Source organism: Caretta caretta, chromosome 25, assembly GCF_965140235.1.
Source record: "Caretta caretta isolate rCarCar2 chromosome 25, rCarCar1.hap1, whole genome shotgun sequence".
NCBI lineage: Eukaryota > Metazoa > Chordata > Testudines > Cheloniidae > Caretta > Caretta caretta.
The window spans coordinates 14,407,202-14,424,788 of NC_134230.1; the positions used below are offsets into that span (position 1 = coordinate 14,407,202).

The 17,587-nt window shown below is 54.3% G+C and overlaps 2 protein-coding genes across 2 annotated transcripts in view; one reads left to right on the top strand and one right to left on the bottom strand.

The window, feature by feature from the left end:
- The first annotated feature begins 383 nt into the window (after positions 1-383).
- Positions 384-16,651, top strand: FGF22 (fibroblast growth factor 22). The gene is made up of 3 exons (XM_048830959.2): positions 384-987; positions 15,756-15,859; positions 16,357-16,651. The coding sequence occupies exons 1-3, from the start codon at positions 738-740 to the stop codon at positions 16,549-16,551; spliced, it is 549 nt and encodes a 182-aa protein (XP_048686916.1). The 5' UTR covers positions 384-737; the 3' UTR covers positions 16,552-16,651.
- The window catches only part of RNF126 (ring finger protein 126), a 32,233-nt gene continuing 24,630 nt past the window's right edge, over positions 9,985-17,587 (bottom strand). Inside the window, exon 9 of the mRNA XM_048830958.2 lies at positions 9,985-10,219. Within this exon, the coding sequence (XP_048686915.1) occupies positions 10,199-10,219 (21 nt within the window). The 3' untranslated portion in view covers positions 9,985-10,198. The remainder of the gene's footprint in view (positions 10,220-17,587) is intronic.

Below are 17,587 nucleotides of genomic sequence, written 5' to 3' on the forward strand. Positions count from 1 at the left end.
CACACACACAAACACAGATATACACACACGCACACACGCAGACATACACCCGTATGCACACACCCACACAGACATGCACACACATATGCCCGCGCACACACACACGGACAGAGACGCGCACACACGCAAATGCAGACAAACACGCTCCCCCCTTCTATGCAGACACGTGCAGACACAGATCTACTCACACACGCGCGCACCCAGACCTTTAAAGGCCTCGCAGATTTATGAATGAGAGGAGCCGCCCCGCCCTCCGCCCGCTGCCATTGGCTGGGACGTCGCCGGGCAGCCCCCCCCCCCCGGAGAAGCGGCGGCTCTGTCAATGGCAGGAGTCCCCGGGTCCGGCCGGCCCCGCGTGGCGTCTGCTCCTGCCGCGGCTGAGACCGGGACGCGGCCGGCGCCCGGGAGTCCCCGCTGCCACCCGCTCTGAGCCTGACTCCAGCAGCGGCCGGGCAGGGAGCCAGGGCTGGGGGCACCCGCCCGCTCCTGCCTGCCCTGGCTGGGCTTCCCCAGGGGCTGCTGCCCGCTGACCCCTTCCTGGGGGTGGGGGTCCCCCCTGCCCTAGGAGCCCTGCGGGGAAGCTGGCACCGGGGATGCCCCCGGGGAGCTCTTGGCTGGGCTGGCGACGAGCCCCGCGCCTCCCGCCAGCCTGAGCCCGGGCATGTGCTGGAACCCATCGTAGCGCATGGTCGCACCCGTCCCGCCTGCCGCCTGGACCTCCTGCCCCCGGGACTGCCATGGGGCGGCGGGGGCTGGCCCGCCCCTGCTCTCTCTGGCTCTGCCTGGCCCTCTCGCTGCTCGCCGGATCGGCCCACGGGGACCCGTCGGGGAGCAACCGCTCGGGGGCCACCAGCAGGCGCCCCCGCAGCTATAATCATCTGGAGGGCGACGTGCGCTGGAGGAGGCTGTACGGCGCCACCCACTTCTTCCTGTGCATCGACAGCAGTGGCAAGGTGCAAGGCACACGGTGGAAGGAAAGTCCCAACAGTGAGTCTGGAGGGCACCGGGGTGGGGGAGTCCCCAGGGGACATTAGAGGCCTGTGCCCCAGGTATCAGGGGCTAGTGGTTTGAGCACTGGCCTGGGAGCCAGGAACAGGTCCTTTCTCACCCCTGCTCTGCCTCTGGCTGCAACCCCGGGTGCATCACTTTGCCTCCTTGTGCCTCAGTTTCCCTGTCTGTGACATGGGAGACAAGACTTGGCGGGGAGGGCTTGGTTAATGTGTGTAAAGGGCTTTGAAGGTGGAAAGCTCTGTTATTAATGGTCCTATCCCCACCCCCCGGGCCCTGATCCTTCCTATCCTGCTGGTGGACCTGTTATTAATGGTCCTATCCCCACCCCCCGGGCCCTGATCCTTCCTACCCTGCTGGTGGACCTGGTCCTTTTGTCTGGCTGTTTGGAGCCCGGGTTCCCCCAGGTTCCCACTCCCATCACAAAGGAAAATAACAGGAAGAGAGTCACCATGAGGAGAGTACTTTACATTACTCTAAAGTAGCTTCAAGTTGGGCCCCCAAACAAAATGCTTGCCCAGCGGGGTCATTACAAGCATGTTAACTCTCAGAGATGTACAAAGGCCCTGGGGAGCATCCGTGTACATGGATGCCAGAGTGGAGAAGTGGTGTGCTGGATACGCTGCGGCAGGTGTTTTTTCTGAGGAATTTTTCTGGGATTACTTAGTGCTGTTTGGCCCACTGCTACAGGGAGAGAATGCCATCAAAGGCAGCGGGAGTTTTCATTGCATTGAGACCACCTGATCGAGCACGAACATAACCATAACACACTGAGCACTTCCCATCGCTCGATCACAAAGTGCTCCACAAAGGTGGGTAGGCGCCGTTATCCCCATTTTACAGGCGGAGAAACTGAGGCCCGAGCGGGGAAGCGACTTACCCAAGGACAGGCAGGATGGACCATGTGTCACGAAGAGAGCAGGGGTTTTCAAAGACGGGAAGCTCCGTTTAAAGCAGAGCTGGGGGAGTTTGGCTCTAGCTGCAGCCATGAACCATGGGGCCGGATCCAGGTTTTTATTCCAGTTCGGATTCAGGCTCATCTCTCACAGAAACTCAAGTAAGGCCCGGACTTTCAGAAGTGATTAGCAACAGCTTGAGCTGCTTCAGAGAAGCCTGATTTTCAGAAGGGACCCGAGCACCTGCTCTCTAAAGTAGCTTCAAGTTGGGCCCCCAAACTCACTGCATCACTTTTGAAAATCTTGCTGTAAGTATGCACTAGAAGATCTCCTGCAAGGCCACCGGAAATCTCCAATTCCCCCCGCATCCCAGCCCTGAGGCCCAGCCCCTGCAATCAACACCCGGCCTCATCAGGCCATCGGGACAGCAGCTTCTTGTCTGGTCGCTAATAATGCTCTTTTTGGTTGCACTCGGCACCTGCAGCAATTGTTTGCCCTGTGATTGAGTCACCAGCTCCATGCAGCGACGAGCTCACACTAGATCACAGGGCCACTTGCCTGCTGCTAATGAGGGTCAGGATGGGCTTGTGACCTGGGACTCGGGGGATCTGGGTTCACTTGCCAGCTCTGACACTGACATCTTGTGCAGCCTTGGGTGAGGCACTTTAAAGCCCAGATCCTCAACGATATTTAGGCATCTAACTCCCATTGGTTTGAATGGGATCTGGGCTATATACCTCTGAGGACCTGGGCTTTAATCTTTCTGGCCCTCAGTTCCCCATCTGTAAAATGGGGATAATGATCCCTTTTCCCTGCCCTTTGGCTACACTATTGTAAATTCTTGGGCTCTTTTATTCTCTATATGTTATCAATAGGTGCCTGATCTTGGCCTCATTGGAAAATGGAAAATTGGAAAACGTCCAGAAGAGGGCAACAAAAGTGATAAGCGGACTGGAACACATGACTTATGAGGAGAGGCTGAGGGAACTGGGATTGTTTAGTCTGCGGAAGAGAAGAATGAGGGGGGATTTGATAGTTGCTTTCAACTACCTGAAAGGGGGTTCCAAAGAGGATGGATCTAGACTGTTCTCAGTGGTAGCAGATGACAGAACGAGGAGTAATGGTCTCAAGTTGCAGTGGGGGAGGTTTAGGTTGGATATTAGGAAAAACTTTTTCACTAGGAGGGTGGTGAAACACTGGAATGCGTTACCTAGGGAGGTGGTGGAATCTCCTTCCTTTGAAGTTTTTAAGGTCAGGCTTGACAAAGCCCTGGCTGGGATGATTTAGTTGGGGATTGGTCCTGCTTTGGGCAGGGGTTGGACTAGATGACCTTCTGAGGTCCCTTCCAACCCCGATATTCTGTGATTCTATGATTCCTAGAGACACTCTTGTAGTGTTAATACTTAGAAGAATCGCTCTTAAGATGAGTTGGGCTTGAACCAAATTTCTGTTGGAGCGGGAGGCTCAGAATCCAGGTCTGACTTTTTGCAGACTGAGGCATCCTCTAGTCTTAGCACCCCTCCGCTACATTAATCCTGGCCCATTCCAAGCCCGGTTCCCAGACCCTGGAATTCTACCCAGCTCTCCCTGTGCAACAGACTGGCCCTGAAATGCAGCAAGGAACTTTGCGCATCTGCCTTTGCGTCAGTGCCCAGAACCGCATCCTAATTAACGTCAGGAGGCCTGGGCAGATGCATGGAGGCCTGTGTTTGTTACAGGAGGCCAGATATTGCTGTTATGATACCTTTGCATAGAGCCCGAGTACTTAATAGTCAAATACGAAGGTGAGGCCACTGTCCCAAATAGCGTGCAGCCTGACCAGATCGGACAGCATTATGGTATGACATCTCGAGTGCATTAAGGAAGGATCAGGGAAAATCACAGCAAGGGTATCAGGAGCATCCCATTGCCTGGCTGCTTTGCTACAGCAGGGTAACCTGCATCCCCCAGAGAGGAGGTGTGGGGAGGAGCCTGATGCTAGGAGACGGTAACAACAACACAAGATTAGGCCTTTCCCTGGGGCATGAGGCTGGCTCTTTGCCTTCTCCACCAGCCTCTAATCAGGAGGGCCACACCAGGCTGCTGGCAGGAGGAGGTGGCCAGTGGCCCCTGTATGCTGGAGGGTCTCAGTTCATCAGGGTTCAGCTGTAAATATTTTCACTGTGGAAGCAAAGTCCTGATTCAGTTCCACTCTCTCCCAGCTCTGCCAGTCCCCACCCCTCTCCCATGTCCTTGATAACAGCGCTGCAGCTCCTGGCCGGACTTGGCCCCCAAATGCGGCCACGGAGACAGGGATGGGAGGCTGATGGTATCTTGAAGAGAAAAGCCCTGGAGCCGGGAAAGCTGCCTGAGATCTGTGCACAATCTGAGGGGTTGACTCCTGCAGGAGTTGGATCCTGTCCTCGCTTGCATCCAGGCAGTTCCACTGACCCTAACGGAGGGTGGAGTCTAGCCTAGCGTGGCTAGGTGATGACTAACATGGCCCAGATCGGCCAGGGTTACCCTTCCCTGTGAGTTTGATCCAGTTTATTATTGGTGTGACAGTAGCACCTACAGGCTCCGGCTGAAATCTGGACCCCATTGTGCTGGGAAGCGAACAGACAGAGAGACTCTTCCCCCAGAAAGTTTACAATCATAAGAAACAAGACCGACAAAGGATGATCTCTATTGTACAGTTAGGGAAACTGAGGCACAGAGCGACGGGCCTGACTCCACACAGGGGCTCAGTGGCAGAGCCATGTCTTTCCTCTGAAGCTGATGGTTGCCAACACCAAGGGCCCAAGTGGGAGGATTGCGTCGCCCTTCGCTCCTGCCAAGCTCCCCAACAGGAGCTGAAGGCTTGGAAAGGAATAATGAAGGCAGAACAGGGACTCCATATCGGCCCTGGCTAACAGCACGGCCTGGGGTGATGTGGGGGGGCACGGACTTTGTGCGGACGCTGCCGCAACAGAAACATATGCTCTCCTGGAGCCTCCCACAGGGAACTTGGCCAGATCAGCTCCTCCTGGGAGCTCTGATTGCTGTGCAGCCCCCGCTGCTAAGCCTGAGACTGGCCAAGGTGGGATCTAGCCTTTTACTGGGGTGGCGATTTTATTGGGCTAGGGCACAGAGACACTATCGGGTTTGAACTCCCAGGACAGATCCAGCCGGGACTGAGAGCAGACCCGCTTGTGTTATTTTTAGAGTAGCAAACGTCCTTTGTTGTTAACAGCAGCAGTTGCAGAGGATCATTAAACCTGACTGGAGTCGCAGCCACCTAATTAGCTTCTCACCACCCAGGCTGTTTGCTCAGGGCTTTGCTCAGACCATGCAAAAGACGACCGGTCGGTTTCACTGGTTTCTAGCCAGTGCCAGGTCCTGGCTCCTGGGTACGAGTGCAACTCTGCGACAGGTGGGTGGCAAATGCCACAGAGGAAGAGGTAAATTTCCCTTCTCCCTGGGAAAGGATCTGACCCCTCCCATTTTAGACAGAAGCCAACCAATAACCGAGGGGCTTAAGAGAAATTTTCCCATAAGTGCCTGCTGCAGCGTTTCACGCACCTTCCTCTGAAGTAGCTGGTGCTGGGGCCTGTTGGAGACGGGGTGATGGGCTCTTAGTCTGATCTAGCAGTTTCTGTGCTCCCATTGATCCCAGGCTTCGCCAGCACTGGTCTTTGTAAAACACCACTTTCATCCTGACCGTGTCCTTTTAATGGCCGCGATGAGCCAAAATTAGAGACTGGGGACGGTGTGCTGTATGCAAAACAGGGACAGAGAAAGTTGCTTAATGGAGCCCAGTTTTGCTCATGCTAAGAGATGAAGTGGTGCCCAGCTGAGTGTGAAAATCTAAGGGGGGTGTTTTCACAAAAGAGAGAGGCTGGGGTCTTACTCGGGAGATGCCCCGTCCTGGCTCCCCTCCACACACAAAACTCTAGGGCTGTGGTGCTTTAAACCTGGGTTACCTGGCCCATCCTGTCCTGAATGCTGGGTTCACCCAGCTGGTCACCCACCCTCTTTGCAGGGAGGATGTGGGCTTGCACCACTCGAATGCTTCCTGTCCTCCAATGCCTTCCCACAATCCCCCCTGGGTGCCTGGAAAGACAGACAAATCCTCCCACAAGTCATTGGGGGGGGTGGGGGTGGAAATCAGAGAGCAGCTAGGCTGATTGCAGCACGGGATATGCCCCAGGAGCCCAAGCACCAGCCCACGAGGAGTGCTGCGCCAGCGAGGGGCATGGCTTTGCAGCACTGTGACCGCTCACCCCTGGGCTGAGCTAACCCAGACTCAGCTGCTGATCCCCCTGCGTTGCTCCCACTGTCCCGGGAGCTGCCCACTGCAGCAAAGCCCGGGGCACGTGCCCCAGCGGCTGGGTTTGGAACGGAAAGTCCCACCGGAGGTTTTATCCTCTGCTTCCAGGGGTGCTGGGGGAGAGGAGAGGGAGAACAGAATGGGCCTCCTCAATGGGTCCTGGGCCTGCTCCCTTGCCATCAGTAGGAGCCTGTCCACAGGCTGCCATGGGTGCTGGAGCAAGCCCTGCGTCGGCAGTTTGTGGCGACGGGTCCGTTCGCCTGCAGCTACGTCAGGACGCTGTGGCACAAAGCAAAGGAGCCTGCTGGCTGCTTCCAGAGCGAGAGAGACTCTCTGTCCTTGCCAGCAGGGGGTGCTGCGGGAAACGGTCTGCCCTGATCGCCAGGGCCAGAGGATGTGGCCAGAACCCCCTTGGCATATAAATCTATGGCAGCTTCTCCCCAGCTCCAGAAATGAGCCTGCCCCTCTCTCCAACTCCTTTGTAACAGCCGCTGCAGCCACCCCAACTGGGACCATGTTGAATGGTCCTTTCATGTGAAATAATTTGGCCTAAATTGTTATCTGTCCATCCATCCATCTGTGGAGCCCAACATGCATGCATCTGTCTGTCTGTCTGCCTCCTATGGGGTCTGGAGCCTTCTCCCTTGCTCAAAGTTCCTGCCAGTTTCCCACCCACCTCCTTTACCCTGACCGAGGACAGCTCCTGCCACTTCTCCCGTCCTCATTTGCTCGGTCGCCCCTGGGAGCTCTTCCCTCTCTCTGGAGAGTAAGAGCACATCCTCTGCCTTCCCCCCATGTGGGGCCTGGGGCAATGGGGGAGAATTCTGGCTTGCTGGTGCTGGCCCATCAGAACAACGGGAGATTGATTGCAAATACACCAGTGGACTGAGCTGGGGAGCACTGAGTGGGTTTCTAGACCCGCTCCCCCAAGCCTCTGCAAGGGGTGCAGGATGCCAGGTGCCTTCCAATTCCCGGCCAGCTTCCCCATCCGTGAAGTGCAATCGGAAACAATAAAGAGCCAGGTGACCTTTGATCCTCAGAGGCTACCAGGCTTCCTCTGAGCTGGCCTCGTTAATGAAAGACTTCCTGCCTTGTGATCACGCACAGCCGCCCGCCTGCCCCTGGCCGTCCTGCTCTGGCCCTATTTACGAGGGATGTTTGGGGCATGAACCAGACCAGATTTGGCTGGAAACTCCAGGTCTAGGACAGCAGGTCAGGCGGCAGCTGCGAAAATGCACCTGGCTCCCTGACTCAACCCTGGGCTCTCTCTTGGTGTCCTTTAAGCCGCTGCACACGTGGCTCCGTCCGTGCATCATGCGGCACCCCCTGCAGGGTCACTGCAGTCTGCACCTGCCCCTTGCACCTCCCCTGTGTTTAGACGGCAGACTCTTTGGGGCAGGACCAATCGACCAGTGCCCGAGTAGAAGGGTGGACTCGCTGCAGGTGGGCCCCCTTGTGGCGGGGCAGGCCTAGCAGGCTTTGTTCGAATGCTCCTGCCGAAGGTTGCTCCAACCCTGCAAGGGTCAACTCTTCGGCCAGGTCATAGTTTGTTTCCACCCCTTCCGGGGTAAGAGAAAATCCAACACAGCAAATGTCCAATGTTGTTATGACAGGTTTGCAACCCACGACTCTGGGCCCCGTGGTCCGTACTCACCCTTGTCCTGGGGTATTCAAAAGTCCTGATCCCCTTGTCTCTGCAGGTTTTTTCTCCACCACCTTCCCTGGTGGCTGGTAGAGGAACCCAGGCCCCTTCTCTCCTGTAGGTTCCAGCCCAGGAAGCCTGTAGGGAACAGCCTGGGTCTGTCTATTCAGACTCATCCCTGCTGCCTCCCATGGGCGTCTTCCTAACCTGGGCTGGCAGTAGGCCTTTCCCCACAGCCCCCTCCTGGGACCACCGGGCAGCTGTATTTCCCTCCGGCGCTCCAAGGTTTCAGCCCTCACCCTTCCTTCAGGGCTGTACGCCCCAGCATTCTTCCCTAGCACTCACCCACAAATCCCCAAACCACAGATACAATCTTAAGCCCCTTCTGCCCTTCCCAGTCTCCTGCACTGCTCTGCACCTTCTTGCTTCCTCTCTCCTGGGTCTCCCGCAGCTGAGGTTCACCTGATTCCTTTCTAGGTGGCCTTGCTTAATTAACCCCCTCCAGGTGCCAGCAGGTAGGCTGATTGAGTGCTGAAGCTCCCACGACCCCTCTCAATGCCGGTGTGGGGCATATACCCCCATCCAGCCTGGCGCAATGGGGCTCTGATCCCTCGCTCCTCCAGTGATACAAAGAACAAGCGGGACGCTGTGCTGAAAACCCCACCTGCCCCAAAGAAAAGAGGGTCTGTCAGTGTCACTGAGTGGATTTCACACTCTCTCCTCCCAGGGCCACAGCCACTAAGGGGGATGCTTCTGTAGCTCCTGGTAGGAGTGTGTGTGTGGAGGGGATGTCTTTGTCCCCCTCTAGTGGCAAATCCACAAAAGAGGATAAGAGCCTGGGGGAGTTACTCCTTTCGCTCAAGCATTAGAGGTGTGGTGGTGCTAAGGAGGGCAGGCCTCCAGCACGGTATGTGGGGGAAGGAGACACCCTCCCAGGGAACCACTGCTGTGGAGAATGGACACAGAGACTGGAGATCCCGCCCCAGAACTGGGTTTAATAGGAGAGCTGGGATTTCCCAAGAGTGTAGCATAGTAATAGAAGTGGTAGCATGGTCTAGAAGTCTGAGCAACCACCTGTGGGCCAGGAGCTCCTGACCTGAGGGCCTGGCTCTGCTGCTGACTTGCTGTGTCAGCTTGGGTGACTCACAGCCCCTTTGTGCCTCAGTTTCCCCAGTTGCAAAATGGGACTGAAAATACTTACCTCACTCCCCAGGGTGTTGTGAGAACTAGCTCTTTGCAAAATGCTGCAAGATCCTCGGGCCCCCGACAAAGGCAACATGAACTCTCCTCACACGACTGTGCGAGGGGGTGGTGCTAAGGACCCTGAGTAAGGCTGGCTGAGTCGCATCGGTGAGGGCAGTGCAGCTTGCCAGTGCCAGCATTGGGGGTGGTGAAGGAGTCAGCAGCACACGGGCGGAGCCGTGTGTCCATGCGGAGGCTCGCTACCCCCAGGGTCTTGGCCAGAGCAGGAGCTACGGGAATCTGGAGATGGAGTTTCCTGAAACTGTGCTGGGTGTTTCCATTGTAAACCCTGCCTTGGCTGGCCACATGCCTTTCGCATTAGTGTCTCTGCTAGGAGATCTGCCAGCCACTCACCCACCTCTGGCCAAGCACAGAGCCAGAGCCCAGGCTAGTTCTGTATTACAACTGCACCCCTTTTCTCCTCATGTACTCCCCCACCCCCACCTACTCAGACACCCGCTAACAATCCACGGGACATAAATCCCCCCCAGCCCTGTCCACACACACACACACACCCCCCACTCATCCATCTGCATTCCCTCCACTTGCACTCACATCCACCCACATTCCCATGTGCACACACCCTCTGCCACCCCCATTCTCACATCTCCTCCTCTCGTTCAAACACACCCCCGGCCTTGCACTGAGCCCCCCACCTTCCCTTTCGTATACACACGTCCACACCCCTCCACCCCTATTCTCACAAGTACGCAGGCCTGCACACCCCTCCATCCATTCACACAGACACACTGCACCTTTGCCTCCCTGTCGGGCAATGCATGAAATGTGTACATGTGCAAGCTATGTGCGTGGCATGTACATCTCCACTGCATACGTAGCATAATGTGTACAGGGGCAGGGTACATGTGTAATGCATGTCACATATTATTGTATATGGGCAGAGCATCTGTACGGGATTTGTTTATGCAGGTAATGTGTAGCATGTATATATGCAAAGCATGTACCCATGCACACGTATACATGCTGCAAATACACCCAACCCCTCTTTGCCCAAGGCTGAGTCCTCTCTCTCTCTCTCCTTGGAAGGTGGGTCAGCGATTTGCTGGCTGACATGAGGAAGTCATCCGGGCCTGGTCGTCACCAAGGACGTGGCTCACGCAGCTAGGACACGGCCGGAGTTTCCTAAGAGGAAGGGAAAAGCAGCAGTTTGGAAAAAAACAAAGCCAGCGACACTGGGGAGCGGGGAAGAATTGCAGTTTTACCACTTTAATCCCTTCAGTTCCTCTTTCTTCATGTTTTTTCCCCCCCCTGCCACTCAGCGAAAGCAGCCAGGAACTAGGGCCAGGCTCTCTGCTCCCCTTAGCCCGCAGGGCCTGTTCTTCACAGACCCCAAAGGCACCGGGAGCTGATGAAGGACCCCTGGGAGGGCGCTGAGGTGAAAGAGCCCGGGATGATCTAAACAGCGGGGTTGGTACCTGAAGATCAGGAACCACATTTCGACTAAACACACAACACAGCTGCTAATTAGGAGGAAATAAATCAGGAGTCAGCGCTGGTCAAAGACCGACCATTTGTTCCAGCCCCGTGGAGGTTTTGCTTAGATCCCTTGCGCCTGGCTCTAGGGAAGCAGCTAGTCCCAAGGGAGAGGGGAAAATAAATCACACAACAAATCTGGACTTTTCCCTGCAGGGAAATCCGTCCCCAACTTTCATCTCCTTGACAGCGTGAAAGGACGGCTGTGGCTGCGGCTAATGCAGCTAGGGACAAGCTGAGGTGCTTTTGTTCTTTGCTCTTCCTCAGAAAAGGCAGGCCTGATCTCACGGGCCGTGCAGCTCGTGATCAAAGCGCTGGCCTGTTTTTCAAGGTGGAGATCAGAGAACATAGCAAGGGGACAAAAATCCCAATTCCACAGCCAGCGCCTGACGGTAACCATGCTTTTCCTTTCGTGCAGCACCTTTCATCCCAGGATCTCCCAGCACAAGTTGCTGGGCTGGTAGAGAAGGGGAGGGGAATTCCCTCCCCTCTAAGGACTATTGGGTGCAGTTCTCTGGCTTGTGTCATGCAGAAAGTCAGACGATGAGCATAAATTATAGGGCCCGAACGGACTGTTAAATCTCATCCCACGGATTTTTCTTGGCTGACCACATGATGCACCAAGAACACTATCCACCCCGCGTCACACAGCGAGTCCCAACTCCTCCTCTGCGCTACCAGACTGCATGCGTTCCTACGCTCACAGCACCTCTTGTGACTCAGTTGTGCTAGGCCCTTGGGAAAGGTCTACCTGAACCTCCGGCTTTCCTCGTCCCTCCTTAGTTTTGCTCATGGTGGTGAGACACTTCCCAGATCCCTGTGACAAATGGCAGTTGTGGGTCTCCTGGATTTTGTCCAGGCAGTTCTTGTGCTGGAACATGACGCCTGATGTTAGCAGACCAGATATTCGAAAGGACCAGCAGCAACTCGGTGTTTGTTTGGTCTCGTAATCCTGGTTATTCTCATTGTTTGATTCAATTGGACATCAACTAGCTTGGTGGGGGAAGAGCTTAACTACCCTGGAGCACAGCAGAGAGCTAACACTGAGCTGAACAGTGTGTGCGCATTTGCCCCCCCCCAGGTTGAGCTGGGAAGCTTATTTGGGGGTCATTTTTGCTCATAATCTTCTCAGCTATGTGGGTGAGGCATTCTTTGGAGGTAAGCATACAAGCTAGGAGTTACTCCTCGATATACGGCTAGTGGGTCCCATGCCCGTTGTTTTCCACTCAAGACGACGTGGAGCTCTTGCGAAGCATTGGTGTGACACAGATGGAAGTATGACCACACAGTCTTTGACACCCGGGTCTGTAGACTCCACTTCTTGCAAGAGTCCGATGCTACCACGCCTTAGTTCAGGTTGTCCCCAATCTTTTGGAAGTCTGTCTCTTGAACCGAGGCAGATGTCATCTGCATACCTGAATGGCCTTGGGGGGGGGGGCAGATCATTTATCAATATGTTGGGGGCAAGAGCAGATCCCTGGAAGAGTCCATTCTTCTGGATCCTCCGTGTGCTCAGTTTACTGCCTAACATCACCTGGAATGGTCTGTTTCAAAGCATCCTGTCGGGCTTAAGGGGCATCTCGTCCCATCCCCGGCTCTCGAGGGCAACTGGAATTTGTCTCCTTGGTTGCGAGCATTTTACAGAAAGAAAAAACACTGATACAAACGGTGTTTTATTGAAGCAATAAACATTCCTGTTGAGCTCTGGTCAATCTCAGCAGATAACTCCAGGACGGAGCAAAGCTGCTCCTGGCACCTGAGAACCAGGCCAACCCCTAGTCCCCACTGGAAGCCAGGAAAGAGTGGCAAGGTTGGGAGAAACTTCTACCTGACCAGCCAACCCTTAACAGTTTGTACTGAGGACAGTCCGATCTCTTTCTAGCCTGTTCTCACTTCTTTAGGAGTCAAACTGGACTGTAGTCGAACACACTGTTCCCATGCAGAATGCAAAGGAAAGATCAGCTCCCACACGGCCATTGATTCAGAAGCTAGCAGGAACCTTCTGCAGACCTTGGTCCTGGCGCTGATGTTCGCTCCAGCAGAATATGGTGGAGCAGTTTAGAGCAGAAGGCAGCATCCGCATCTGGTTGATGTGGAACTGAACGCAGTGACACATACCATTTGCAGTTGCCTTCGCCACGCATTAATATTTAATTTGTATCTACTGGCACACAGAGCTCCCCCAAAACTTAGACAAGGCGCCATCCTTTTGTAGCAGCCATTCACATTCATGCCCCGTGCCAATCCCAGATGGATCATGGCATATCAGGGCTGACACCTGTGTCCTCGGAGAGTGGCAGCAACTCTGGGATCGAGAGACCGGCATGCTGATGAATTTCAGAAGTCCTAATTTACCTGCTTGCAACTTGGGATGCAGATCCTAGACTAGGCTCCACAGGCTGCTGACTGCATGGGCCAGAGCAGCTACCACAATACAGAAAGGTGACTTAGTCCAATCTTCCCCGTGGGAGGGTGGGGCAGTGAGGCAGAGAGTTCCACATGTGGGGCAGGAGTGCACGTTTAGAAGATTGGGGGGGGGGGACTGCAACACCTTGGTGCCCTCGATGATGCAGCCATTAGAGGGCCAAACAGTCAACTTGTGGCACGTACAAAAGAAGAAATCACCACCACTCTGTGCCTCAGTTTCCCCATTTGTACAAGAGGGATAATGATGCAGACCTCCTCTGTAAAGCACTTTGAGATCTACTGACAAAAGAGCTCCATCTAACCACTAGGTATTAGCAACATAAAAACAAATCACTCTAAGGACTTTGTCTGCATTCAGGAGAGCTGGCAGCAGTCTGAGTAGCTGGCTCCTAAACACAGACAAGGGCAGGAACTGTTTGCACTGATTAGCTCAGTCAACATCCACACATGCTTGTTATCAGGACAGACACCAATTAGTCTGGTGAGCTACATTAGTTTTCTTTCAGAGGAGCAGCCATGTTAGTCTGTATTCGCAGCAAGAAAAGGAGGACTTGTGGCACCTTAGAGACTAACCAATTTATTTGAGCATAAGCTTTCGTGAGCTACAGCTCACTTCATCGGATACATCAGTTTTCTTCTTTGTGCATTCCAGGGCATTTGGTGTTGTCTGAGCTCCTGGGGATAGAGGCTTTGGGACAGATCTGCAGGTGGCATAAAGTCACTGTAGATCTATTGAGGTCAATGGAGTTTTTCTGCTTCACACCAGCTGAGGATCATCTCTTGAGCTGAATCGAAGTGAAAAGTCAAAATTTCCTAATTTATCACACAATGAAAATTCCTCGATTTCATTTCCAAAACATCGAAACGACACGATACGGAGATATTTTGACTTTAGTTCATTTTGTGCTATATTAAAAGTCTAAATGTTTTGACTTTGGTCTGTATTCTAAATTATACTGTAAAAGTTGAAACAATAAAGTCAAAACAAATCGCTTTGATAATTTCCTGTCCAGTGTCGGCAACATCGATACGTTTTGCCAGTTCCGTGAAGTCCGCATTTTCTGACGGAAAACGGGCATTGGAAAATTTGCAAGCAGTTCTACTGAACACGCAGTCAGCACTCTACAGATAAGGCCGGGCAACCCAAGGAAACTGGATTTCTCTCCCTTAGTGCATATGGCGCAGCTCTGTGCTATGGGCTGGATCAGCTTGGAAGGATGAAGGCCCCAGAGCGGAGCTCTGCAAACCCAGTCTCCCTCTCCAGCTCTGTATCAAAGGGTCTTTTTGTTTTGTATTGTGGCAGGAAGGAGAAACCTCTCCAGGCTTGGAGGAACTGAAAGATCTCTCTACTGTGTGCTTTGGGCAGGGGACTCTCCTTTTTACACCTAGTGCAGTGTGGCCCCAGGCTATCACAAGACAAATAATGAATACTACTAAACAACATATCACACAAGCATCTTGTCGAGCTCTGAAGCAGTCTAGGGCTTACCTTGGACTTATTTCTGATCTTACACTGCTGAAAATTGGGAGTCACTCCATTGATCTCCACGGACTGACTCCAGATTTTCACTAGAAGAACCAAGATCAGCGTTTGGCCTAAGAGCTCCTCGGTGAAATTGCATCATCTGTCCCCATTGCATTCAGCCCAAAAATCCCAGCGTGGCCGAAGCCTTGGCTTAGATTGAAGCTATTTGGAACACGGGCTCTCTTCACAGTGTGTACGGACGCCTAGCGGAGTGGTGCGCTGATCTCTGATTGGGAGCTCTTGGTGCTCCTACAACGCAACCAATAATTGGGAGGCCGTGTTGCCCAGTGCCCAGCACACTGGACTGGAAGTCAGGAGACCTGGGTTCTAGTCTCACCACTGACCTGCTGTGTGACCCTGCCAGTCACTGCCGCGCGCAGTGCCTCAGTTTCACCTCCCACCTGTTGTCTCTTTAGATGGTAAGCGCTTTGGCCATGCACTGCTGGTTATCCCGCCATCCCTCCTTAAAGCTCTCCTCGGCCAGGGGATTTCAATGCAGCAATTTGTAACTCAGTCACTCACTGGTTCACTTTCCAGCCTCCAGTCGCTCCCCTGTCCAGTGATACATTAACGCTCTCAAGGGGCAAGGAAATATCTTTTATCGGACCAGCTTCTGTTGGGGAGAGACACAAGCTTCACTGCATAATGCAATGCCTTGTTAGTCACGTGACAGCAGCTGTCTGGCTCTCAGCTTTCGGGCTGCTGGGGATGGTTTGAGTCTTTAACGATGGGAGGCATTCAATTAACTCAAGCCTCCTGGGGACCATTACTGGGAAATCAGAGGTCAGGCAAGCTGGGCTAACACCTGCATTGTACATGCGGGCAGGGTGCGAAGGGAGCAGTAGGAAGATGTTTTGCTACCGGCAGCCTCATTGACAAAGGTCCAGCTAGAACCCTCCACACAAGGGTGCCCTCGACAAATTCCAGCCTAGCCGCCTGCACGTTGCCTCCCTTGAAAAGTTTGAATTGGATGAAAGGCTTCTTAGGTATTGAGTGGTATTGCTGTAATAAGCTGCTAAACAGCTGCCACCTTCCACCCCAGAGGTGGCTGCATTTCAGTAGCAGGCAATGCGATGGCTTCCATCAGCACTCGTACAAAACAGTGCTTTGCTGGCTAACAAAATGAAGCGCCTTGGCCCTGCGCCATGGCAGCCCAGCTGTTCTCCATGCCCGCTTGCGGCACGGGTACACTCTCCCGATTCAGTGCCCTGAATTCTCTGTCCCCCCCCCCAGGCATCCTGGAGATCCGGTCGGTGCGAGTGGGTGTCGTAGCCATCAAATCCGTGCACACGGGCTTCTACCTGGCCATGAACAAGAAGGGGAAAGTATACGGGTCGGTAGGTAGCAAGCTGTTTCCCCTCCTCCTCGGCCCTCCTTACATGATGCTCTGTGGGGAGTGCGGCTCGTGGCTTCGTTCTGGACCAGGGATCAGACTGGTCGGCTGGAGAATTTGGGATAGAAGCTAGCAGGACCCTGCTCGGCCCAGCCTGGCATTCAGGATATTGTGCCTGATGCTGCCAAGAGAGGGGTTGGGTAGCTGCTTAGAGACAGGCAGCCTGCTGGAAGGAAGCCCTCACTGCTGGGGGGCCCGTAGCACATTGCTAGGAGAAGAATCCAGGAGTCTTGCCTCCTGGCCGCTTACTCGGTTAGACCCCACTCCCTTCCTGGAGCACGAGCTCCCTGACTCCTAGTCCCCTCCTATAACCTCTGAACTTCATTCCCGGTCAGGAGCTAGAGCTATAACCCCAGACTCCTGAGGTTCCTTGCTCCAGCCCCCCCGTCAGAGGGCACCCCCCCAGCCGCACCGTACTCACGGTCCTGTTTGTCTCCCCAGAAGGAGTATAACCCCAACTGCAAGTTCAAAGAGCGCATCGAGGAGAACGGCTACAACACCTACGCCTCACTACACTGGCGCCATGGGGACCACCACATGTTCCTGGCCCTCAACGGCCAGGGCAAGCCCAGGCAGGGGGGCAAGACGCAGCGTCAACACCTCTCCACTCACTTCCTGCCCATGCTCGTCTCCTGAGACGCCCGCGGCCGCCCTGGACCGAGTCGGGCTGGGGTTTGTATGTTTTTTTTAAAAGGACTTTTTTGTGCTATTTATTATTTTTTGTAACGAAAAAGGAGATGGGCTCTCCCCCTGCCCTCCAGCATGGGGAGCAGCAAAGGATTTAAAACCACTGCTTTGGACCTGCTCTCCAGCGAGCAGTGCCAAACCAGAGCCGGGACGCTGGCTCCCCATTGAATAGAACTGGCTCCCCGTGGACCAGGAAGTGGAATCATCCTGCTGTGTCACCCTGAGCGCTGGCAGCTCCCCCGTCCCCCCGCAGCAGGCCCCAAGATCTCTGGGCATAATGCTCCAACTATTGTTCCCTCAAAAGGAGGACCACGGATGGCGTGAGGCTGAGCTACCCAAGTGGGAACAGCCAGACACTTTGGGGTTGTTTTTGTTAAACTATGTATCAATGCACGTGTATACAGTGTATGTCTATAAGCGTCCAGGCAAATTAAAGCACTCTTCCGTATTTTTACAGTAGCCACAGGGCTGTGTCATTGCTGGAGGGCGAGCGGTAAAATCTCTGTAGTTTTGCTCTTCGGGGTTCTCTGTGCTGCATCCGCTTGGCTTTCCAAAAGCTGAAATCACTGGTCTACAACTTGTGCCTTTGCGAGACAGAGTGGACGGCGGCCAGCTCTGGAACATGGCAGCTAGGGGGGCCCATTCTTGAAAGGGCACGCACAGCAGTGATTGCCTTCGATACCTTGGTGAAGGTATTAGCTAGGTACAGCATCAAGACCGGTGATGGAATTTGTCCTGAAGAGCAAAGTTAAGGGGAGGTGCGTGCGCGTGTGTGCGATGAAATGAAACAGGGCGTGGCTGGTTTGAAAAGAACCAGCGACTCCTGCTTTTCCAAGTCCTTGTCTTGTGTCCCTTTCCCCACCACCAAAGGGCTGAGAGGGCTTTAAAGCAGCAGAGCTGTCTGCCCTGCATTGCTCATTCACAGCCCCATGAAGGATGCCCCGTGGCCAGCGTAGAGCCTGGCGGGTCAGATTGACAGCCCACA

Excerpts from the sequence above, each read along its gene's own strand:
- FGF22 (XM_048830959.2), top strand. The coding sequence starts at position 738 with ATGGGGCGGCGGGGGCTGGCCCGCCCCTGCTCTCTCTGGCTCTGCCTG. Across the intron at positions 988-15,755 it reads GTGGAAGGAAAGTCCCAACA|GCATCCTGGAGATCCGGTCG; the intron begins GTGAGTCTGGAG and ends CCCCCCCCCCAG. Across the intron at positions 15,860-16,356 it reads AGGGGAAAGTATACGGGTCG|AAGGAGTATAACCCCAACTG; the intron begins GTAGGTAGCAAG and ends TTGTCTCCCCAG.